A 25877-nucleotide genomic window follows, 5' to 3' on the forward strand; every position below is an offset into this window, starting at 1 on the left:
CCCATGACCTCCCACATGAGAGTCATGTGTCTTTGTCACTATATCAAAGATAAGTTCTTAGTAAAACAAAATACTTACATAATTGTTTTTAATATGTAGAGCTGTTAACGGGCGAGTTAGTTCGAGTTATGAGTAACTCGAAATCAACTCGGACATATTTGAGTCGAGTTGAGAAGGCCGAACCGAGCTAGCTCACTGACTCGAACTCAACTCGTGAGTAACTCGAGTTGAATCGTAACTCGTGAATCAACTCATGATCAGTGATCGTAATTACCAACTAGCAGTTTAGCACTTTGAATTTTAAGGTGTTGAACACTTTGAACTTGATACATATCATGAGAATGTGCATTTGTTGAACTATTGAAAAAAAAATTGAGAACATTTCGCTATTTTGGCAACTGTTTACCGTCTCTCTTAGTCATACTGACTCAGTTTGAGTGGACTGTGAAATAAAATGGATCGGATCAAGTCAAATCGGGATATGAGGCGCATGTAATCAACTGAGTCCGAGTTGTAATGAGCGAACTGAGCTCAACTCGAGTCAAACTAACTGAAGTTGTTAACGAATGAGTTGTTATCGAGTTTGTTATCGAGCTGAGTTTAAATGGCTCACAAGCCGCGAGTTTTCTGTACAACCCTAATGCAAACACACATACATGTATATATTATATCCCTATCGGCTATCGTCGAAGATGTCGTATAATAACACATAACCCTTTTTTCTAGATTTTTTATTTATGATTCTATCATTATTTTTTAATACTATTTAAATAATTTAGATATTTCAGATCATACTGCATCCAATTATTCTCATGTATTCTTATATTGTGTTTTAAATTCTTATTGAAAAAAAAAAGATAAAATCACAAGTAACTAATGAAACAGGTCGAAGCAATGCGAGTAAGGACAGATTGAATAAGAGGGCATAGGAGTGAATTGATTCCATTTATTTTCATTTTTTTTGTGTGTTTATATATTATTTTCATATAGTCTAGAGTAAAATTTTACTGGTTGTAAAATTGACTTTTATTCACAGTATAAATTATTTATATATTTGATCCTTATATTTTGAAGGCCTGTCTCCGCTCTTGAATATGAGACACCTAGTTTTTTCTAATAATACAAGTTATAACTTTTATTTGCAATATCATTACGAGGAGGGTTCAAATGCCTCCATTTTTTGTGCCTCTGTCATGCTTCAATTTTTAAAAAAATTAATAACTCAAAATTTGAAACTTAAAAGTCAAAATAAACCCTTCGATATGATCTACATCATTTTTTCTATGCATATGCAAAATATTATGACATTTCAACTTTATTTTAGTCGTCATCAAGAGATTGTAAAAAATGTACTAATGTGGATAATTTCTAAACATTGATTTTTCAACTTATTAATTCACATAAAAACAAAATTGAAATGTGATAATATTTTATAAGCATATAGAGAAAATAACATAAATCACATCTAATGATTTTATTTTGATGTTTATGATTTAAATTTTAAGTTATTAAAATTTTTAGAAATGAAAGTATGATGGAGACAGAAAATGGAAGCATTTGAACCCTCCTCTACCATTATTTATGTTAGAATGACATGATTAACTATTTTACTAAACAATACAATGATACTAATTGAATTGATATTAATTGTACCAACCTAATTAAAATGAAGTAAGCTAGCGTGTGACTGGCTTCAAACGATAAATTCAAATAATTGAAATCAATCTACTTCACGAGTGATGTTGTAACTTGATCCCTTCTCTTTTAAAAATTTGTAATTCAGTTAGTTGATTCCATCAATTTCTACTATTATAATAAGATTAACGTAATTTAAATGAAACTATTCTCAATATATGCTCGATACAATTATTGTAACTAATTTGGTCATTTTAATAAAATCTCATTTCTAATTGACAGCATCAATTGTACAGTTTAATTACTTAATTCTTAATTTTTTTTAATGTCATTGTCGAACTGCTCCTAAATGATTTTCAGCTCGTTTCTCTTATAGCATAATAATTCATGCACATGCACTAACCCCCGATGACAATTACAGTCTTAAACAAGGGCAAAACCGAAATAATAACGCGTTAGAACTTGGTACTAAATAAGAAGACTAAACCTTTTACCAACCTGAGAGAATTTTCAAATAAAATCCCCTCGCAAAGTCTCCGAACTAGTTACCCCGTCTCTCTCCCTCTCTTTCTCTTCTCTCCGTCTACCGACAAGTCTGCGCCTGCACCTTCGATCTTGCTCTCCCACTCCAAATCCCGTGCGTGGCTCCTCAAATCCAACCCCATTCCATCTGCTAGTCCGGCCCCACCCTTCAGCGAGCGCACGATGACCGCGAAGGGTGGCGCCAATGGTGCCGGGTCAGCCTTGTCAGGCGCCGGAGGGGGCCGCTTCTTCACGGTGGGTCTGATCGCCGCATGGTACTCCTCCAACATCGGCGTGCTCCTCCTCAACAAGTACCTCCTTTCTAACTACGGCTTCAAGTACCCCATCTTTCTAACCATGTGCCACATGATGGCGTGCTCCCTCCTCAGCTACATCGCCATCGCCTGGTTCAAGTTTGTGCCGCTCCAGACACTCCGATCTAGGGTTCAGTTCTTCAAGATCTCCGCGCTCAGTCTTGTCTTCTGCGGATCTGTCGTCAGTGGCAACATTTCTCTCAGATACCTACCCGTGAGCTTCAACCAGGCGGTGGGGGCCACTACCCCCTTCTTTACTGCGGTTTTTGCCTACATCATGACGGTCAAGAGAGAGGCCTGGCTCACCTACATCACGCTTATTCCAGTGGTCACCGGCGTCATCATTGCTAGCGGGGTGAGTTTTCCATTTTGGGGACTATAATTTTTTTTTTGTTGGAATTCTTGATAATTAAGTTTGAATTTTCTAAATTTCAATCTTTTTACGGGACGTGTTTAGATCTGCTCGGATGATTTATAATTTTACATTTCGTCGAACGTTTCTATTATCGTAGGAAATTGAGAATAATTGCAGACATAAGTCTTAGATCCGATTACAGTAACTGATGTTAGATCTACTTGATACTTAAATTGAGCTGCTTTCAAAGAACGCAAGCTATGCTAATTACTTGGCCGATCTCTCTTCTTTTTTTTTCCTTTGGGGGTTGAAGGCGGGGGAGGGGACTGGGCAATTAATGAGTTATGTTCTTAATTATGGATCTCAAGGGTTACCCTTTCCCTTTTTTACTTTTTTTGTTGTGACTGCACAATACAACCATTTTTGCATTATAATATAACTTGAATTTCTCGGTTATATTGTCTAAAAAAGCAATTTGGTTCTCAGAGATTTCAGGGAAGCATAGAATTCTGTAGGTTTTAACACTCTGGTGATTATCGTCTCAGGTTTTGTTTTTGCATTCCTCATGCTTTGCTGAAAATGCATATTAATAATAACAATTACTGGGATAAAAAAATTGGGCTCATTATTTTCAATTTTGGTCCTTACAATGAGGGTCTCTAAATATAGAATGTATATTTTAGCCCTTTGGAAGAAGAAAGGTTCAAAGCCCATGAAATAAGAAACATGATTCAGATCTCCCTCACAAGCAACCTTAAATTAGCAAACTATACTACACCATCAAAACATGCTTTTTCACCATTCTTCTTCTTCTCCTCCAATAATTAAAAGAAAAAAATCACCATCTTTCAATTGGGGCCCCCACATCAGACATAAAATGCCAAACAACGAACTATCAGCAATGAACCGTCATCGGGACAAGCCGATCCCACGCAAAGGCCTTGCTTTCACCGTAGGCCTAGTCACATCATGGTATTTTTCCAACATAGGCGTGCTTCTTCTAAACAAGTTTTTGTTATCCAACTACGGCTTCAAGTACCCCATTTTTCTCACCACATGTCACATGGCCGCGTGCTCTGTTCTGAGCTACATAGCGTTAGTCTGGTTTCGGGTTGCTCCGTTACAGACAGTAAGATCTAGGGTGCAATTCTGTAAGATAGCTGCTTTGAGCTTTGTCTTTTGTGGGTCGGTGGTGAGCGGTAATATTTCGCTGAGATTTTTGCCAGTGAGCTTTAACCAGGCTGTGGGGGCCACTACTCCATTTTTCACTGCAGTCTTTGCATTTGTTATGACTGCAAAAAGAGAAGCATGGGTCACTTATGCGACGCTAATTCCTGTAGTCACTGGTGTGGTCATTGCTAGTGGGGTGCGTTTGTGATTTTTTAAATTCTTATTGCGATATTGATTTTAGGACTATTTGAAGCCGCTATTAATTTCAGGACCTTTTTATTTGATCAAAAGAATGTTCAATAGATAATTATTTTTGTACTCTTTGGGTTGTTGCTTTTGGTGTACTAAAATTATAACATATGAGCTAGATATAGGAGATATTTGATATTTCACGTAGGAAGTTATAAACTGAGTATACTTCACTGATTTGCGAGTTAACCATTTTAGTTCAGTCACTTGTTTTGTATTCTTTAGGATTGTAAATCACTTAGGACTTTGGGGGTTTTGTATTCTTCATCCAAGTTCCTAATTTTTTTCCATAGTTTTATTTTCTAAATATTTTGATTTGTGAATATATAGGGGGAGCCAAGTTTCCATCTGTTTGGTTTTATCATGTGTATTGGTGCAACTGCTGCCAGGGCTCTGAAGACTGTGCTGCAGGGCATTCTTCTCTCCAATGAAGGGTATCCTAAACATGTTTCTTCTCAATTTATTTTTCTTTCAATGGTACAATTTTCTGTGAACCATAAGTACCTCAATGTCAATCTCACTTGGTAGATATAGTTCTAATATTAGGTTTACCTTGAATAATACATGAATGTTGCCTTTACCTCCTTAAAGATGTGAGAAATCTCATGCTCCTCTGCACTTAGAAATGCTAAACTGTAGCTCTAAATTTTTATCTCTGCATTGAGGGGCTTTCGCCATCTCTCGGTTCTTTTTGTCTCTTTGGAAATTGGAGTTATTTCTAGAAGAGGGTTATAGGTTAATTACTTGTTTTTTGGGGTTGATTGTTTTCAGAACTTCAGAGAGTAAAATTGTAATTACTTTCAACTTGTATCAATAAAATTCCTTGAATTGTTATTGATAAATTTATCTCCATTCTTTTCTCTCTCAGAGAGAAGCTAAATTCCATGAATCTACTATTGTACATGGCTCCAGTGGCAGTGGTGCTGCTGCTGCCAGCAACACTATTTATGGAAGAAAACGTGGTGGGTAAGACCATTGCACTAGCCAGAGAGGATTTTAAGATTATTTGGTACTTGCTGTTCAATTCTTGCCTCGCCTACTTCGTCAACCTCACCAATTTCTTGGTCACCAAGCATACTAGTCCTCTCACCCTCCAGGTGCGTACCAGCTGTTCTCAACCTTACCCTATCTTAAATATCTCACTTACATGGTTTCTTTATGAAATTCTCATCTGGTGCATAATGCTATTCATGCAAGAGCCCATAACAGTTATGATCATCAATATATAAAGAAGGTGTTTCCTTTAAGATTTACAATGTTTCCCTACCAGAAATTATAGTTTCACAAGATAAATTTAAATCAGGCAAGCTGGGTTTGGGTTGTGAGGTCCAATTTTGTAATTGTGGAATTGATTTGGGGAAGGTTGGGTATTGTTCGGTGATGTTCTAGTGACTTGATGAGTTTGCTATCATCTGCAAATAACACCATAGTGTTGGGTGTTTTTCTAACACCACAGTGTTGGATGTTAATGTTATAGTGACTTGATGAGTTTGATAAAAATACATTAATTCTGAAAAGAGAAATAATTACACTTCTTCCATGTCCAGGATGAATTAAAATTAAGCAATATTGTTATTACAAGTGATTCATATTTTTCTTGGCTTAAACAGTGTATTGTTTACCTGCAAATAATACCATAATTTTGGTGTTATCAAAACTGCTGTGTTCGTAAAATCAGTTCAAGTCCAAAAAAAAGAAAAAGAAAAGAATATTTGTTGTTAGTTTCTGATCGTGTGACTTTGATTTTGGGTAGGTGCTTGGAAATGCAAAGGGAGCAGTGGCTGTGGTGGTATCAGTTTTGATTTTTAGAAATCCAGTGACCGTTACTGGTATGTTGGGTTATAGTGTGACTGTTGCTGGTGTGATACTTTATAGTGAAGCCAAGAAGCGCAACAAATAGGAGAGAGAAATAGGTAAATGATTACTGGATGTAACTAAAGTTGGTATATACATTTTCCGCCAAAATATCCAGGATATATTCGTAGAAACTGTTCTTTTCACGCATGGTGCTGTGACTTCCCCAACCAACCCAAATTCTTTTGTTTTGAGCCAACTAGGGAGGGTAGAGAAATTCGTAATAAATATATCTTTATTACTTAAATATGGTATTACTTCCTAGTTTCTCTGAATCTTAGAAGAGGCATTTCTTGTCTGGAATGTTGATGATAGAATGTAATTTTTTTTTTTATATAATTTTGTTCGTTCCTTTTTTTGTTCAGAATTGACTGAGATTATACATGTGCCTTAATCTTTAATTAATTCATGAATATTTCATACACAGTATCACTGTGTTATCAGTGCTACCTTTTGTGTCCATTCCATAGTGATTACTAATTTTGCTTGTATCATGGTTATTGCTATTAGCTTCTGTAGCACATTAAGTTGTGACAGCACTTCTGAACTTATAATCAGGTTCTAAAATGATTGATTTTGTTTCTGATTAAAATGTTGTTAGTTTTGTCTCTGAGGTTAAAAAAATATAAAGAAAAGGCAAAACACTTGATTTGTCTCGTACAAAGTGCTCCAATTCCAATCTAAACTATATATCAATACAATTGGCTAAAAAGAGAAAATCCAATCAGACTTGACCGTATTTTTCAAAACCTAGAGAAAAAAAAAATGTACATACGGCAATGCGTAAAAAGCTTAAAAAAAGAATGACCGTAAAATGCCTAACTGGGAATGCTAGGAACGAAGGCTGATCCATCATAATACAAGAATTGGGCCTCGTCGTAGACCCATAAGCTAGCAAACAACAGTGAACTATCAAGAGGGAGGTTTGCATCTAATGATTATATTTAATATATAAATTTATAATTTTTGTTATTAGAAAATTAAAAAATAAATATATGATGGAGGTACAAAAAATAAAGACGTTTGAACCGTTTTCAACTATCAATTAAGTTTAAATTGAAATTTTGCGCTTTACTGGTAAATGGATTGTCTCAAACTCTAGCAAATGGACCAATTTGAGAAGATAAATGTGGTCCTTTCTTGAATGAACATGCCTTTGAACAAATTTAATTTTGTCTACATCTGTTTTAGGTTCAGAGAAGTTCATAGATATGCCAAACTCACTACAAGGGATTTTGGTTCCAAACTTCCAATTAAATCACGTTTGGTACACCAGACACTGTCGTGGATACTGTACTCGTCCATTCATGATTCATCAATACAGTTCGTTAAACAAGAATATCACATTATTCCTTTCCCTTTTTTTTATACATCTCATTGTACTAAATGGTCCTTTTTTTATTTATCTTATTGTACAAAAGGGTTTCGGTTGAGGTTGGACTTGTGTGTGTGCTTGGGTTTGATTCTGTTTAATTATTACTTTTAACTGATCTTGATATTCCCTTTTTTTTTTTTTCCTTAAATAGATGCAGTGTTCCATAATATCATTTTCTTCATATATATAGTTGGGCTACGGTGCTTAGAGGTGGCAACGAATCGAACCGAACTGAACTTACCTTAGGTTTGAATAAGATTCGAACCGAACCTGGTTTGATTCGTTTCGAATTGACCCATTTCGAATCGAATTAATTGAGAACTACACATTTTTCGAATCGAACCCGATTCGAATCACGGACTAAATTATTTTTTAGCACCCCTAGTTATACCAGTAGTTTATACATTAATTTTTTCTCACAGGACAAAATTCATATGGCTTCCTTTTACTGGTACGAAATGAGTGTTTTTAAGTTGAAAAATTGTTCATGAAAAAATACATCACAACAAATAATCGTAAAAAGAGGATTAAGTACAAGAACTGAAATATGCAGTAAAACAAGTAATTGTACCTCGAGTGCTCACTCGATCAAACTCTCGATCGGACCATCTAATGAAGTGAGAATCCGAAAGGTAGAGAAGGCGGAGGAGAGACGACCGAAGAGACAAGAGAGACAACCATCTAGGCCGGAGAGAGGAGTGATGGCTGGAGAGATAGCCAGTCGCCGAGAGCGTCCGCTAAGTTTTAAAGCGAGAGGGAGAGTGAGTTAGGGAGAGGCGGAGAGAGAATTAGGTTATTAAGATTTGAGAGCGATAGAGCGTTGGCTAAGTTAAATTATGACTCTCTATCTTGGGTTTTAATTTCATCAGGTAAATGAATGACCGATGTTATTATGAGATTTGAACTATAAAAGTTCGCGAACCCATTTCGATCGAACCAGGCTAGGTTTGAGTTTGGTTTGAATTAATTTTGAACCGAACCTGGTTTGGTTCATTTCAATTCGAACCCATTTCAAATCGAATTAAACTCGAATCAAATCACGAACTACGATTTTTTTTGCCAGCCCTAACGGTGCTTCACGAAGTAAAGCAAGTGTTTTATTTCACACTTATATTTTGCAATTTTAAACTTCAAAACGTCGATCCGAATTTGTCAAGTTGGTCTCTATATTAAATTGTACTTAGAGACCAAATTTTATTTTTTTTGAATTTTTTTTACTATTTATTTAGAATATTTGAAAATCATTATTTTTGATGGTCCAAAAATTTCTGAAAAATAAAATTTTTCAATTCTTTTACAAAAATAGTAAAAAATTTCTAAAAAATGTAAAATTTGGTCTCCAAGCACAATTTAATATGGAGATTAACTTGAACGGTTCAGATCGACTGTCAGACTTTGAAATCACAAATACTGACTCGTTATAACTTAGGCTGAAATTATAACGTTATGACATTAACCAGACTCTCTCTCTCTCTCTACACACACACACACACACACACACAGACATATAGTAAGGCTACCATACATTGCAATGCATATGCATTTTTGTACATTGGACTATAAATCACCGGATTCAAAGTCCAAATGACCGATCCGAACTATTAGATGTGATCTCCATATTGAAATGTGCTTGGAGACCAAATTTTACATTTTTTTTTTATTTTTACTATTTATTAAGCAATTTTGAAAATTATTGTTTTGCTGTGAACAGTAATTTATGGACCATCGGATCATCGATTTTCAAAATTGCTTAATAAATAGTAAAAAAATAAAAAAAAATATAAAATTTGGTCTCCAAGTACATTTCAATATGGAGATCATGTTGAGCAGTTCGGATCGATCGTTTGGATTTTCAAAATAAAAATATAGTGCCATGGAGCACCAACTCATTTTACTCCATGGACTAGCGTAGCTCATCTCATATATATATATATATATATAGATGAGCTACGGTGAGCCATGGAGTAAAATGCGTTTGTACTCCACGCCGTATTTTCATTTTGAAAATCCAAATGACCGATCCGAACTATTAGATGTGATATCTATATTGAAAAGTGCTTAGAGACCAAATTTTACATTTTTTTGGAATTTTTTTACTGTTTATTAAGCAATTTTGAAAATTGTTGTTTTGCTGTAAATAGTAAACAATCCGTTTTAATTCGCAAAGTAGCGTAGCCTTACTATCTCTCTCTCTCTCTCTCTGTATATATATATATATAGAAGCAGCTAACAGTCCCCCAAAAATCTCTGAATATTTTCAACTAATTATGTAAATATCAATACTAAATCCTGTAAACTAATTCAACAAATCCTGTCAACATAAAAACGCGTGAAAGCTATTAAAAACACGTGACAGCTGTTGAAAACGCGTGACAGCTATTGGAGACCACCTTCTATGAACATACACATAGTATCCTGTGAACATACACATATTATCCTGTAAACATACACATATTATCCTATAAGCATACACATATTATCCTGTAAACATACATATTGTACTTGAAATTATGGCAGTTGTGGCAGTTGAAAGCTCGTCAGAACTAAGCTAAAAAGGGAAAACTTTTACACACGGGGATTTTCGGAGGACTGTAGTCCAGGGGACGTTACCTTTTCTATATATATATATTTTTTACAGAAATGGATTTAAAGTCTGATAAAATATACCTTGCTAGCAGTAAACTTAAAAGAACATTTAAAGCCTATTTGATGCTAATACTGATTAATGTTGTTTTTTTAAAAAAAAAAAAATTCAACGAACTCACTACATAGCACACCCGTGAAAACAAATTTTTAAAACTACCTATCAAAGTAAATTTAAATAAAATGCACTGGCGTTTTTCCTAAATAAATTGTCATTGGTGTTCCTAAGAATAAAATTTGGTTCAGACGATTATTTTTTTAATCGAATTAGAAAAGGCATAGTATCTGATACTGGAACTAAAGGCGACTGCTTACCTAAGTTATTGCACACCTAATTTATTTTAAAATTATTTTTTTTCACAAAAAGCTCAAGGCTTGATTGTTGTAAAAATTGATACACCAATTGACCAAATTAAATGTGTGATAAATGGGTCATTAAAGGCAACTTCTGACCTAAATTGTTGCATGCCTAACTCTTAAGATTTCTTATTCTTTTTGCTAAAATAACTATACTAACGTAGCTGACCTTACACTAAATTGTTTGAGAAAAAAACAATTTTATGACATCAATACATTATTAAAGAAACGCAGACAAATACTGTTTGGAGTAACCACTCCACATTCACCGTACCTATAAAGTAAGATACTCTAAATTATTTAAAGGAAAGATTCAATTTATCATATTTAATGTCAAATCATGAGCACAACTAGTTTTTTCATCAAATAGTTTAAAATCAAAACGTTAAATAATAAATGTGAACTGTTACTGTTATTATGTTTTTAATGCAATGCATTTACGTCAAAAATCGTATATCTGACTTCGAACCATTAATCATAGATTCAAGTTCGAATAATAAGCGTCTCTCTTAGATAATTTTGTGCATATTATTTTCAGATGCCTAGGAATTTATGCGGACTCAATTAACCTGAATCAATATCTATATCAATAGTGCCAAAATGTTTTATGAAATTCATTTCTAATGACATATCTCATATTCTCGTATATCAAAGAAGTAAAAATGTTTTTCCATTAAACTCTCAATTTTTCCTTCTCAACGCAGAGAAGTTAAAAGGAATATAAGCTATTTTTTATTTTTATTAGATAAAGCAGGCTAAATACCTTTTCATTTGTATTTTACTTCGGGAACTCAGTTCTTACCCCCAAAAAAAAGAAAAAGAAAAAAAATACCGGAAGCAGCACAAACCAACCATACCTCTAAGCTTGATAACCAGAGCTTAGTAATCAAATAAACCAGTATATATAAACTATTAAACAAAAGAACGATCCGGCCCATGTTTCATGGAAAATAGGTGCTGGATATTTAGAAGATCGGGTCGAACTGTGGGCTAACAAGCCTACGTTTGACACATTGGGGGTGGTTGTGGTGGTGGTCTGGTAGGCTCATGGCCTAATTCAGTCTAATGTCTAATTAGAGCTGTTAGGCTAGCATTCAGATTCATGCGCACTTGATCTGCATAAATCGAAAAATTGTTGGTCAAATTGAACGATTTTAACATAACAATCAGACTAAATTTGATTTGATGTCCATCGGACGGCTCCGATTCCTTGACACATCGACCTGCCTACAATTTATCAACTAAGCGTGTGATACAATTCTACAGTGCTCCATACATATATATTCGGTCACAAATGAACTTGAATGTCTAAATCTGCATGCTGTTATAATTATGATCAAATTAATATTTTGATAGTATTTATAGTGGTCGCTCTAAACTTGTTATAGTATTTCATGTCGATAAACTTTATAATTTTTTTAGCAATTTAGTGTCTTGATCTACAATAAGGCATAAAATAGCGATCGTGATACAATATTATAACAAATGAGGACTTTAATCCTCATTTTTTATCTAAAAACTAGTGATCATAATGAAAAAAATCACCATGAAATCTAAGTCTTAAAGCTTATAATGTTTTATTATCATTTTAAAAAGTTGAAATATTTATGAGAACCAACTATGTTCTTAGCTCATAACTAAGGAACTATGATGTTTTATATAAACATAATTTATATTTTTCATGTACATAAAAATTAATTATTCCCGGTATTGTGGTGTAGGTTTTTTTTTTGGGAAATGATATGTAGACAACCAATTTTATTTAACAAATTTAACAATATGCATTGTTATTAATATAAAACAATTATATTTAGTATATGATTAGGTAATCCGTAATCGTGCATAGTTTTAGTATAATTCCAGAATTGTTTGCCTATTCATAGTTTTTATTATTTGCACTAAAATTTATACACAACTTTTTAAAATCATAGACTTTAAATAATTTATTTGACAATCATTGAGTTGGTTGTCATTCATGATCGTCAAAAATTTAGTTATCAATATATTTATATAATTCTAAAAATTTGTCATCTTTAATTAAATATATATATAGAATGCACATCTTACATAATTAAAAATCAAAATAAATATATATATGGTGAACGATAGCATCGCTATCAGCCTATCAGCTATTTTAACTATTAGTGAAATATAAAAGTAATGACATTTAACCTAATCGTTTGATTCGAATCTATCGCGTAAAATCATGTTGGTTGTTGGAAGAGATGCGGAGGTCTTTCTGAGATCTAAAGAATTCGAAGACTGCTAAACTACTGAAGACTCGTTACACGGGGAACATACAAAGTTTGGCCATATTAACTTAATATTCCCAATACAGATCAGTGATGGAAGCAAAATCTATGCGGTGTCCCTGATCCTGATAGATCCAATACTTATCATCTTAATTGCATATTTTATTATATTACAATTTACAAGTAATCTGATGTTTTGATTGATTCCCTGATTCTGAAAATAACCATTTGTAACATAGCGCTCATGATGATGATCGCCCGTAATTAACCCGTATGGGTACATTCATTCTTACGCTTGTAATAAATTAACCAATGCTATATATTGCTACCCTTTTTACTGCAGTACTTGTGATGATATGATCAAGCACATCATCATAATTCATACATATTGAGGGGTATGAGGGGATGGATTGGGGGTTCACTAACTAATTATCTAAAGCTGAAGGCATGTCCCGGTGCATGCATGTTAAATTGTTAATTAATTTTCTTCGTTGAGTCTAGAAAGACCACTTTAATTATTTATTTACTAAGTAATTAAAACTTTGTTTCAGAGCAGCACATATAAAGCAAAGAAAAAAAAGATGAAACAGATGGAGCAGGTAAAAGAAGTTACTTTTTCTACACTCCGATTTGGGATGAGAATATCGATGAAAAAATTGTTGAAATTATACCGTGATTTCACCTTCCACCCTCTTGTGTCCGGTCCCTTTCATTTTTATTGTTTTAGAACGAGCAATCGAATACGGTTAGATCGGTCTTCCTCTGCTCCCTTTCCTACCGGCCCATTGCGTTATCCTGAAGCCGAGTCTAAATGAACCAAAGAAACCTATCATCCTTCAATTTACTTAGTACCGACCATACATTCAGCTGTACATTAATCAATTAATTCATGCCTTATCCTAAGAGTACAACCAGATGCATGCATATATATCTGAGTTCTAATTGTCTAGGGTTAGCACACTTCTGTTGCTCAGTATTAATTATTTATTGTTTTTGTTTGAAGTTTCCAAGTGAAGTATTTTTGTTTTCTTCTATTTCCTTAAACCTATGCAAGCTCATTTTATGAAATATATAGCTCGATCTGGAGCTCATATCTCTGTCTCTCTGACCGTATTAAAATTTATAGTCATGATTTATTAATAATGGATTTGACAATTTTAACAACCGTAATGTTAACTTATATATAATTCTGAAATTAGTCGGCAATTATAATGTTATTTATATTAGTTCATGCACATCTTACACATGGAAAAAGATGAACTAATTCGATACAAGTTGCATATTTCATTAAATGAATTGCAATGATTGTTATTTAAAGATATATATGTGATTAATCAATAATAATGACATTTTTAAATTATATAAAAATTTATGTACGCACAACCAACATACAAAACTAACAATATGTTAATTTTTCTATAATTTAAAGTTTTTGTTTGATTTCAGAGAAATATAATATTCTTATCGTTATCATTTGCCATATATATAGTTGTTAATTAATGGATTAATTCCAAATCTATTATTCGAGACAGAGGATATATATGCTCAGAGTTAAAAGTTGGTTTCAATAAGATATATATTAAGAGAGCAAAGCTAGCGTGTGTTGTATTCACCAAGAGAATTTGGTGAACACACACTACAGCAGAATTGATTTTCTGCGACCGTAATTCCGGTCGCAGAAAGTTATGTTGCCGGTCGCTGATAGTTAGTCCGGTCGCAGAAAGCTGATTCCGGTCGCTGATACCCCGGTCGCTGAAAGCATTGTCGCAGATACTCTTTCGATGACGTCACCGGTCGCTGAATGACGTCATCCGGTCGCTGATATTTTTTCTGCGACCAATTTTTTTGGTCGCTGTTGTTTTTTGCTGACGTCAGAAAAAGGTATCTGCGATCCAAAATACAGTCGCTGATACCCAAAACCCGGTCGCTGTTGTTTTTTTTTGTTTTTTTTTTGTTGCAAAATGTAGGTATTAACATATTAATTCCACATTTACATAATTCAAATTTTACTAAATAACACAATAATAATACCACATTATCTAAATATCACATTTTCACAATACTATCAAACAATAATATCAAATCAAACAATAATATCAAATAATAGCTCGATTCGAATATAATATCAAATAATCATAATATACATAATAGCTCGATTCGAATATAATATCAAATAATCATAATATACATAATAGCTCGATTCGAATATAATATCAAATAATCATAATATACATAATAGCTCGATTCGAATTTAATATCAAATATCATATAACAATTCAATATTAACATACAATATGATATCATATAACATAAATAAAAAACATCACATATATATACACACATTGATATTTTTCTACAAAGTTATAAACTCCATTAGTTACAAATTTACTTATTTTCTAAAGATGTTTCTTACATTTGTAGTGAAACATAGATTTCAGTGAGTTCTCTCTGAGCATGATGATTGGTCATGAATCTAACAAATGCAAACGATAGTAACACCAATTAATAAAAGGTACCAAACAAGGACTTATTGCGAGAAATTTCAGCTTCAAACGATAAGCCGATAGGGAGAAATTCAAATCATATATAATGTATAATATGCTGTTTTTATATTTCTGAAAAGTCAACTTTGAAAATAGCTAGAAAATAGCAGAAAAATCCAAATGGAGAAAACTTCGCTCTAAACCACTTGTTTTTCTATCCTCTATCTAACTGTGTAAGTGGATTTTGGATTTGGACTTTTGATCAGCCTGCACTGGCTGATCTGTCACAGGGGTAAACTGGGAACAGTGCTGTCATTTTTGCTGTTTTTTGCCATTTCAAAGGCTGAACTTCAAATATTCATTAAAAATAGCAAAAAAATCCAAATTGATCAAAATTTGAGCCTAAACTGCATGAAATTAAATCCTCTATCTGACTGTCCTATTTATTTTACAAGAATCAGAGTTTATGTTCTATGATTTACCAGTTTTCAACAGAAGGGTATTTTTGACCCAAGGCTATTAAAATTTAAGTTCAAATATAAATAAATTCTCAAGGCTATTAAAGTGAAATTATCTTATGAGTAATCTACAAATGAAAATACCAATCTACAAATAAGCAAGTACAAATGTGTACCTTAAAAAGAAACATGAGACCAATTGTGTTGTGTACAAAAATGAAGATAACATGAGACCAAAGCTTCAGAGGGCACCAAAGTCGGTTCAGTACGTACCAGTGGTAATACCAGCAGCCATACCAGCTGCAACAAAAGCTGAAGTGTACCAGGAGTCATACCAGCGGCCAATAAAATGACAGAGCTATCCAAAGTATGCCAATAAAATGAATTATTAAAATCATTTGTAACAATTAAGCAATCCGTTCATTTTGGCCTTATTAAATTTCTACCATCTAAAATCCATAATTTACAAACAGTTATGGCACCATAATACATGAACCAGCAGCATTGTCCATAAAGTTAATTATCTCCAATCAGACCAAATCAACCATAGCAAAGTAGAAATTCACTATGCTCATGCCTTAATTGTAAATTGCAAATTCACCTTTTTATTACCTTGCCAACATAATCTAACCCCCCCATTAAACAAGTCTGAGGGCATTACCAAGATTATGGATCCAATAGTTGCCATCTGTGAAACAAGTCTGATGTTTAATTCAGCTAATCCAAATTTTCTAAAAAATGTTCACCAAGACCGTACCTTGTGGAATCAAACCCCAGCTCTGTGATTCTGCTGAAAGGGTTGATTTAAGACGACATGAGGCAATTGCACTTTGAAGAGGTAGCGATGATAACAATCCTGCCGAAATTAGTGGTAATCTACAATTAGGACTTGTTATAAGTTCCAAATGGTAAAATTAAAAGGAACAAAAAAGAAAAGGAGAGATTTGTTTGTAGGGTCTTCAACGGATGAAGGTGGGGAGGGACGGAGGGAAGCGAACCTGTGAATGCTGGAAGTGCGACGAACTGGGCGAACAACTGGAGGCATCTCAAGACCAATTGAAATTGCGTAGAGAGGCGGAAGCCTTGCGAACTAAAGCTCGGGATCGGAGCATGAGAGGCGGAGCCGTCATTTTTTAGCAGTCGCCTTCCTAAACGGAAGTGAGAAAGAGGGGTTGAGGCTAGGGAGGAGAGGAATGGAGATCAGCGAGAGAGACCGGGTGGGGCTTGTAGGCAGCGACAACGAAGAAGAAGGGAGGCAGCCCCTTTCTTGCGCGAACTGGAGGAGAGGGTTTTGGCGGAGAGGGTTTCGTCGGGATGGCGCGTTTTATTTTTTTTTAGCCGCGCATTTTTTTCCAAAATTTCAGCGGCATTAATAAAAAAAAAAACTATCAGCGACCGGTCTTGACGCCGGTCGCTGATACCGGTCGCTGATAAATTTGGTCGCCTGACTTTGAATGAAATTCGTTTTTTTGGAGGAGAAATTGATTTTCTGCGACTGGCGTTAGCACCGGTCGCTGATACCGGTCGCAGAAAATCAATTCTGCTGTAGTGACAACTTCAAAAGTCTATAGAATTGACTTCAAACGATGAATCCAAACCGTTAAAATCCATACACTCCAGGAGCAATGCATATATATGCTAAAATTTTCAAGATTTGAATTCATTTATTACAAAGTCAAGCGGTAAAAAAAAATTATAACTTATTTTATGTATTTGTTTTTCATCATTGTTTTGACCGCTTGACTTTGTACTAAATGAATTCAAAAGTTTCAAAATATTATATGTACATTCATCACTCGTGAAATAGATGATTTTTAACATTTTAGATTCATCGTTTGAACCCAATCCGATAGACATTTTTAGTGAGCAAAACACACGCTAGCTTTACTCATATATATTAAGATATACATCTATTAATTCTACTCTAACATTAATTTGTTCGATGAATGTTAATTAGAGAACTCTCTGAAATTAATTCTATTCCAATGAATTTTAGATTATTATGACCCCCTTGATATGTAGTGTAGTACAAGATGGCGTCAACCTAAAACTAAAAAGAGTGCGACACATCATATATAGCAAGATTAGATGAGTGATTGGCACGTGCAGTAGGTGCAGTACTGCAGTAGTTGGTCTGCACATGCTCCTATTCTCCATCCACCACACATGCTCCATGTATGCTTTTTATTAATTCTCTATTATTATTGTGTTAGTTTGCTTTTCTTTTTTTAATTAGCAATTTGCTTGCATGGACCTATATGGTTTAGAGGCAAAACAACAAAATGTACATTCATCAACCAACCATTTACTGGAAGGGATTAGGGATGGTTAGTTAAAAGTTCTGTCATGATCTGTTGATGTGTACTGCTTTGTTGTTTTTCTGATTGAGGAGGAACACTGATAATTATTTTGATAATAATTTATTAAAAATACATAAATTAAATAAAAAATTTAAAATAAACTTAATAAATTTGTTACTGAATATATGGGAGAATGTACAAATTGTTCTTCATTTTCAAACCAACAAACAAAATATCATTCTTCATAAATTATTAACAAAATGCTATTGTGGGCTCCACTTTCTCCTCCCTTTCCTCTCCCTCTCACTTCTCCTCATTTACTCTCCATCATTTTTATTTAAAATGGAGGGTTAGCAAACATGCCAACAAATATAAAACACATTTCCTTGTTGCATAATATGTTATGTTTTATTAAAGAAACCAATCTCCTTATGCAATTTTTTATTTCAAATGGAGGATTATACAACAGACCATAAAATATAAAACACATCAAGATCGGTTTCTTATTCGATGTTGGTGATTAAATTGCTTTTAATGTAAAGATTGTAGTAAAATTATTTATTATTATGTTATTAATATTTTCTACTAGATCCATAAAATATGTAGCGAATATTATTTTCTTATTATTTTGTTCCTGTACGCAAGCTTGAAAAAATGATATAACAAAAAATAAAAATAAAACATAATAACAACAATAAATGCAAACTTTGTTCCTGCTCTATACGGACCGTGAATATTGAGCATTAACAATTGAAAACATAATAATAACACAAATTAATTTTTTTTTTACTAAAATTCTAGATTTAGCATGATCTTGTTATGAAGTTCATTTAATAAATTTTCAATTTTGACAATTTTGATAATTTATAATACGTAACTAAATTTACAATCAAATGTTATAAATATGATATATGATGCATATATCCTATTTTATAAAAAATCTTAAAGTTGGCCTTTATGTGCCACAAACACTAATATGAATAAAGTATAAAATATTAAGAAAATAATATTCGCTATATATTTCATGGATCTAGTAAAAAATATTAATAACATAATAATAAATAATTTTACTACAATCTTTACATTGAAAACAATTTAATCACCAACATCAAATAAGAAATCAATCTTGATGTGTTTTATATTTTATGGTCTGTTGTATAATCCTCCATTTGAAATAAAAAATTGCATAAAGTGATTGGTTTCTTAAATAAAACACAATAGATTATGCAACAAGTAAATGTGTTTTATATTAGTTGGTATGTCATAGCCCTTCATTTTAAATAAAAATGATGGAGAGTAAATGAGGAGAAGTGAGAGGGAGAGGAAAGGGAGGAGAAAGTGGAGCCCACAAGGACATTTTGTTAATAATTTATGAAGAGAGATATTTTGTTTGTTGGTTTGAAAATGAAGAACAATTTGTATATTCTCCCCTGAATATATAGATCTCCAACAATCAAATAAACTTAATTAAATTGGGATGCGGTTTGTATATATTCCAAAACAAATATGGCGGGTTGGGAGTTCCAAACATTGAGATTAGAAATATTCCTTTGTTGTTAAGATGGTGGTGGAAAGCATATCACTAACTGCATGGTTTATGGGGTGAGATAATTTTGAAAATCAGAAGGCAAAAATATTCGGTCTATAGGACCGGTTACTTGGAAAGTTGGAGTCTCATTTTTTTGGCAGCAATTGTTTAAAATTAAGCACTTCTTCCACTGGTTAGCGCAATGGTCAGTTGGGATGGGGATGCTAATTTCATATTGGTATGATTCATGGGATGGAGCTCCAAACCGTTCTTTTAAAGATGGAGGTATGAGACCGAGGTACCAAGCTATGTCACTTCGTGAAGCTTATGAACTTGCTTTCAGAGATCAAGAGGTTTACATAGAGACCTTATTTAACGAACAAGATGACTCACTAATTTGGCGATGGTCTTCTAATGGGATCTACTCGTCTGGTTCGTTTTATAAAATTATGTTGGCTGGAGGAAAAATTGGATTTAATTTCATGGAGGTTTGGGCTAGTCATACGCCAATCTGTTGTTCTTAGGGGCACCGCTAATTAGCTCGAAAACTGAAATTAAATTGCAATTAAAAGTAAAAGAGATGAGTTTAGAGAAATTGACACGCGGGATGATAACGGAGTTCGGCAAAACAAAGGCCTACGTCTCCGGGGCGTCGCAACCTCTTTCTAGGTGCGCCTTTCTATTACCCAATATGAAAGGATTACAATTTGTGAACCGTGAGCCCTTACAAAACGGGAAGTCACGGCCAACGAGAGATGAGCGCCGGCGAGCCCTTACAACCAAGGGAAGTCACACGAGCAACTCGAGATTTGAGCCGGCGAGCCCTTACAAACAAGGGAAGTCACACAAGCTACTCAAGAACAAGAGAAACACTCAATAGATCACTCTAACCTAATCTAATTAGATATTAGTGAAGTGGGTTTGAGGTTGTTTGAGATTGATTGAGAGATATTGAAGTTTTAAGCTCAATCAACAATGGTGGAACCAAGCTCTCAGAAAATCGCCTCTTTTGAAGTTTAGGGACGGCTAGGTTAAGTGGGGAAGAGACCCCACTGCTCTATTTATAGAGATAGCTCCAGAAAGAGCAAATTGAGGTAAAACGTTACAACGTTTTATCTTATAATGCGATTTTAGGTTTTTAATTTTCTGACAGCTCAGCTAATCGATCCAAAACGTTACAACGGTTGTAAAACGTTACATAACGTTTTGTTCTGTAAAATCTTGATCAAAAACAGGAATTGTTTGAAGTCTGAATTTAATTAAAACGTTACATAACGTTTTAAAACGTTACAGAAAATGTTATAACTTTTTAAAACGTTACAGCACAATTTCTAAAACGTTACAGAAAACGTTGTAACTTTTTAAAATGTTACATCATAATTTCTAAAACGTTACAGAAAACGTTGTAACTTTTTAAAATGTTACAGCATATTTTTTTGATTCCTTTGCCTTTGATCAAGTTGTTTCACAGCGTTTTCTTAAGGTATAATCGTTATAACGTTTTACAAACGTTACCAACATTTTTATCCTGTTGAAACAACATCAAAAACATTTTACCAAGTTTAGATTTTACAATTTACATTCTTGATAAGTCTTCATGATTTCTTCAGTTCAAGTATTCCATATTGCAATTCCATTTGACTTAAACCTGCATAATTCTAAAATAGAAGAAATCGTAAAATTTAATAGTTGTATGTTTTTGCAAATTAGTCAAATAGACTAAAAAGATTATTGCTAGAACAACAATCTCCCCCTTTTGACGATTTTCAAAAACATACAATGTGAGTAAGTGCATAAATGGAATTTTTTCTCAATTTGGTTTACCCAATTGTTATTTTGCACGTTTAGCAATTTCTCCCCCTTTTGAAAATCGACGAAAGGGAGAAAAATTAGCACAAATTAAAAGTGCTCCCCCTCAAAATATGCACTCCCCCTCAATTTAGTAATATGATACCGATAATTCACAAATGAGATAAAATTGAGGGATTACTTTAATACTTCATGTCAAACATTTTACAAATCCATTTAAATGTCACAATTTTAAAGCAATGATTATCAATCGACAAATCAATTCAATGCATATCAATTCATATAAAATAATTCAATTCATGCATTTCAATATATCACACAACTTGTCAAGATTCTAAGATACACAATTCTGCTCATTCAACAATTTTGCAATTTAACCCTTAACAAGTTATCAATTCATACAATTCATATAAATTCCTACATCTCATACATATCAATTCAATCTTGGTAGTCTCTACTAAGCATTTAAAAAAAAAAAAAATCAAATTTCTTGCAATATTACTATTGATTGATGTTGCATCAAGAACAACTAATTTTAGACCATTGTAATTTAAGTCACTTGATGCACAGTGAAAACGTATATTAAATCTCATTATATTTTATAAACATGATATATGGATAGTATACTTCATACTAACAATTACCGTTAGATTTTTTTTTTTTTTAAAGATTGTCTAAATAAAGGATTGTTACCAAATTTTCCCCTTTGTAATAATAGCTAGGCCTTTTGATGAATACATAGATATGCATACGTCAGATGTCTGAACAATGTCTGGTTGGAGATGCACATTGCCCACAAAAAAGTACAATTAATCAAAATAAAAAGTTTAAATAATATTTTTCATGCAATCAACAACATGCATGCTTACCATCTTCTAACATATCTAAAATCGCCTCGTCAACGTAACAAGAAGCAAGAAGTGCTAACTTCTTCTATTTGCAAATTAATATATGCTTATTCCTTTCTTTCTCCGTGCTCCAATATTAGCAATCCAAACGAAGTGCTATTGACAAGCTGTTCGGCTTACATTAAGACACGATTTTTTAACCAAGTATATATATATATGAGATTAAAGAATTATTCCAAGAGAAAGATTCCCACTAACTTCACTTGAACCAAAGCCTACATTAGATCCCTCATTATTAATTTTCATTATTAGAATTATTACAACCACTATTACTCCTATAATTATGCTATATATTAGACAATGATATCCTATTCTCTCCGGCCATGCGCGTCAAGAGAATAATTAATTATAAAGAATTAAAGATGGAATGTTTAGCAATCATGACATTGGATTGGATATGGTGAGTTCCTTGCAATATTTTCAACCAGGAATATATTGATCCTCTCTCAAATCTTTTAATTTCAAATAAAAGTTTGCATGCAAGTTCATGGGGAATGCCGAATGCTGCTCATGAAATTAAATTCTCTATAAAAGACAGTGCAGCTTTCTTAAAGTTAATTCTTATATAACATGAAAAATCTACTTAAAAAAGCAAGAAGAAATTTAAACCAATATGGGAAAAATATACAAAATCAATAGTAAAACACGTGATTTTTTTCTCTAAACCCGGAAACTTTTAGTGTCTTGATCAAGTACTGACAATTAATACACAAATCTCACACATAGAAAAAGCCTGCTAGTCATGCACGTCATGTTGAACAAATAATTGAAGCATCTAAACATCTTAACCAAACTATAAAAAAAAGCCAGAACAAAATAAATAAAAGACATAAAAAAAATATAAATAAGGTACTGATCTCCAATTTCTTACACTAAACACAAAAGAAATTAAAGAAGCTAATATCCCTGACTATACGTAATATCCTCTAAAAAAAAGACTTGTTAATTAGACCATATCCATTGAAGTTCTCTTTGCCAAAATCCATGCCTATGTTTAATCCATCTCCAGGGAGGTGCCATTGATCCATTCCAGCTGTGAAACCCTTTCTATCCTCTTCTTCAAAACTTTTGCATGAAGACCCCTGAATTGTTGTAGTTGTCACACTACTGTCCACCAAGGTACCAATTGCACCATGACCAAACCTTCCTATATTATACCCCTCTTGATGCCCAACACCATACAGACCTTGCATGATTCCATTTGGATATGAACTTTCAAACATTCCATAACTAGGGGTAGGGTTAGGGTTTGGGTTCCCAAGCATCAACCCACTGCCATGTAACCTTGCAAATGCCAAGTTTAGGTCATGATAATTGGGTTCAGAGGCAAATGAAGGATTGTTTATATCATGGGGTTTCTTCAAGAAATTTGAATTTAAATTTGAAGAGAGTTTTTTGTTCTTTCTTGAACCACCTCCAACTGGCACATTTCTAAGAGAGCCACCTTTTGTCCAGTATCTCCTACAACCTTTGCAAAAGTACCTTGGTTGAGAGAGGCTGTAGTTGTTGTAGTAGCAAAATTTTGTATTAATTGAGTCGCAACGAGGGCATTTTTGGGCATGTTCCTGGGGGGGTCTTGGTTTTTTCTCTAGTTGCTGAGCTGGCGTCTGATGTGGCAGTTGAGTTGGCTTGGAGCAGCTGGTCAGGATTTCTTCAAGCGGTAGTGTAGCCATTGACTGTGTACATATATACAACACAATCATTGTTAATAAACAAACAGGGAAACTTAGCTTAGAAAATGTTTTTTTGGTAAAGAGAAAATACAAACATTAACTTAGGTTATTTTGTTATTTCATTTGACATCTTTGCCAATTATTTTTCTCTTTTGTTTTATTGGAGAATATTTTTTTTTGATAAAAGGCAGAGCTGCCCATTTCATTAGCATGAAATCAAAGTTAACTTACAGATATATAGTATGTTTATTGGAGAATTTGAAGGTTGATCCAGATCGATTATAGTAAAGGCAAACCAATGATAAACAATTGATGCCGTTAAATTTTATCAGTTGTGAAAATCTTATTCTGTCGTATTATTTGTTTTGCTAATTCTAATTTTCTAAGTTTAAAAAAAAAATACTTGATGGAGGATATAATATACAAGTACTAACAAATTTAGGTATCAATAATAAGTGGATTATGAAAACAATTATGCTACTTTCAATTGTTCTTATGTGTAAAAATGATCAAATTAATATTGAAATCTTAGTATAATGATGCACGAGGAAGTAGCATATATATCATTAACAAAAGCAAGGAGTGTTATAGATATAGTTAAATGCTTTGGATAACTATTAAATGTGGAAATGGTGGTTAATTATAGGATAATGGCATGCAATTAAATTCATCTACAATTATGTATACTTATTCAGATTTACCCAGGCAAAAGACCATCTTAAATTTCCTAATTATTTTCAAGATAAATAGGGAAAACAGAAAAGTAATTTGCCTTGTATTTTCTATTTTAATTCTCAATTTGTACGTACATCTTTGAAATACCCTTTAAGCATATACTAAGAAATAAGCGGGAAAAGTTGCTAATTAAAATTTCTATGAATTTTCCTTGGTAATCGCTACCAAGTTTTAAAAAAAAAAAAATTCTATGAATTAGTATATTGCTATTGTCATGAGCTTAACTAAACTGGAATCCCCAGAAAGTAAGAAAAAGTACACAGTAAAGGATCTTGATCTAGTTTACTATCTGAGAAGAAATGAAAAAAAAAAAAAAAGAAATCAAAGAAATTAACTAAAAGACGAGAACTAAAGACAATTGAATTGAGGAAAAACTAAAGCATAGAATAGAAATTAAGAACATAAAGCTTTGCATCATATTATGCTGTGAATAACAAATTACCTGGTGGTGGTTTGCACTAGAGATCTCCATCCATACAAAACACAATCAAACAAAACCAAGTTAATCGCTCTTCAAGTCTCTGATACGAGTTCCCTTTTTCTTTTGTGAGAGGAAGAAATGAACTGTTACTCCTAAGACCGCAGCTAAATATAGAGAAAGCAACAGTACGTCTAGAGTGAGAGAGATCTAGAGAGATAGAGATAGAGATAGAGAGGATGGCCTGGATGGGTAGCTATCGACCTATCGTACGAACGAGAAGGCTGATGTGTAATGTAAGGATTGAATCAGGTTGAGGAATTTTGCTTTTTAATAAAAAAAGATTTAAACTCAGACTGAGACGATCGAAGCATGGAAAATTCGAGCAACCCTGCAACGGTTTTTTTATGCACCCGATGTGGGACCTGTGATGTGGGCCCCATCGCTCGCTTTCTTATTTCTCTTTTTTCAGTTTCGGTCTCATCCTTTTCTCCTGCTGGTAATGGTATGGTGGCGTGGAACATGTACTCTTTTTTTTTTTTTTTTTGAGTTGAACTCTTGGCCTGTTTCAGTGTTGTAAGTTGTAACAACTAACAAGAAAACCTATTCCCAAACAATTACATAGTAACCTCTCTCTCTCTCTCACTTTATTTAAATATTTAACCAAATCAGAATTATAATATAATAAAAGATGCCGTACGTACGAATTACTGTGCCGACGTTGCGGGTCTAAAAGGGCCCACAGTCGATCAGAACCACAAGCAGTACATGTACGCAAGGCCACAGATAATCCGAGGAGAACAAAGTGGGGCGGGTGGGTCGTGATGTTGACTGGTCAA

The 25877-nt window shown here is 33.5% G+C and overlaps 2 protein-coding genes across 3 annotated transcripts; one reads left to right on the forward strand and one right to left on the reverse strand.

Annotated features, from left to right (window-relative positions):
• Positions 1-2135: 2135 nt before the first annotated feature.
• LOC144555311 (putative sugar phosphate/phosphate translocator At3g11320) lies at positions 2136-6548 on the forward strand. Of its 2 annotated transcripts, none has more exons than XM_078303601.1 (4): positions 2136-2826; positions 4576-4679; positions 5114-5342; positions 5999-6548. In XM_078303601.1, the coding sequence occupies exons 1-4, from the start codon at positions 2341-2343 to the stop codon at positions 6143-6145; spliced, it is 966 nt and encodes a 321-aa protein (XP_078159727.1). In that variant the 5' UTR covers positions 2136-2340; the 3' UTR covers positions 6146-6548. The 2 variants fall into 2 exon arrangements, with proteins under 2 accessions (XP_078159727.1, XP_078159726.1); XM_078303600.1 differs by lacking the exon at positions 2136-2826 and adding an exon at positions 3511-4192.
• Positions 6549-22937: 16389 nt separating this feature from the next.
• Positions 22938-25567, reverse strand: LOC144556128 (dof zinc finger protein DOF5.3-like). The gene is made up of 3 exons (XM_078304617.1): positions 25390-25567; positions 25063-25205; positions 22938-23888 (listed from the first exon to the last, which is right to left on the reverse strand). The coding sequence occupies exons 2-3, from the start codon at positions 25090-25092 to the stop codon at positions 23139-23141; spliced, it is 780 nt and encodes a 259-aa protein (XP_078160743.1). The 5' UTR covers positions 25093-25205; positions 25390-25567; the 3' UTR covers positions 22938-23138.
• Between the last annotated feature and the right edge of the window lie 310 nt (positions 25568-25877).

This window comes from Carex rostrata, chromosome 6 (genome assembly GCF_964058835.1).
Source record: "Carex rostrata chromosome 6, lpCarRost1.2, whole genome shotgun sequence".
In the NCBI taxonomy this organism is placed as follows: Eukaryota; Viridiplantae; Streptophyta; class Magnoliopsida; order Poales; family Cyperaceae; genus Carex; species Carex rostrata.

What these genes read in the sequence shown, in the direction of transcription:
- LOC144555311 (XM_078303600.1), top strand. Translation starts at nt 3,614, where the DNA reads ATGCTTTTTCACCATTCTTCTTCTTCTCCTCCAATAATTAAAAGAAAA. An exon ending in ATTCTTCTCTCCAATGAAGG is followed by an intron (nt 4,680 to 5,113) that starts GTATCCTAAACA and finishes TTTCTCTCTCAG; the next exon opens with AGAGAAGCTAAATTCCATGA. An exon ending in CTAGTCCTCTCACCCTCCAG is followed by an intron (nt 5,343 to 5,998) that starts GTGCGTACCAGC and finishes GATTTTGGGTAG; the next exon opens with GTGCTTGGAAATGCAAAGGG.
- LOC144556128 (XM_078304617.1), bottom strand. Translation starts at nt 25,092, where the DNA reads ATGGAGATCTCTAGTGCAAACCACCACCAG. An exon ending in CTAGTGCAAACCACCACCAG is followed by an intron (nt 23,889 to 25,062) that starts GTAATTTGTTAT and finishes ATATGTACACAG; the next exon opens with TCAATGGCTACACTACCGCT.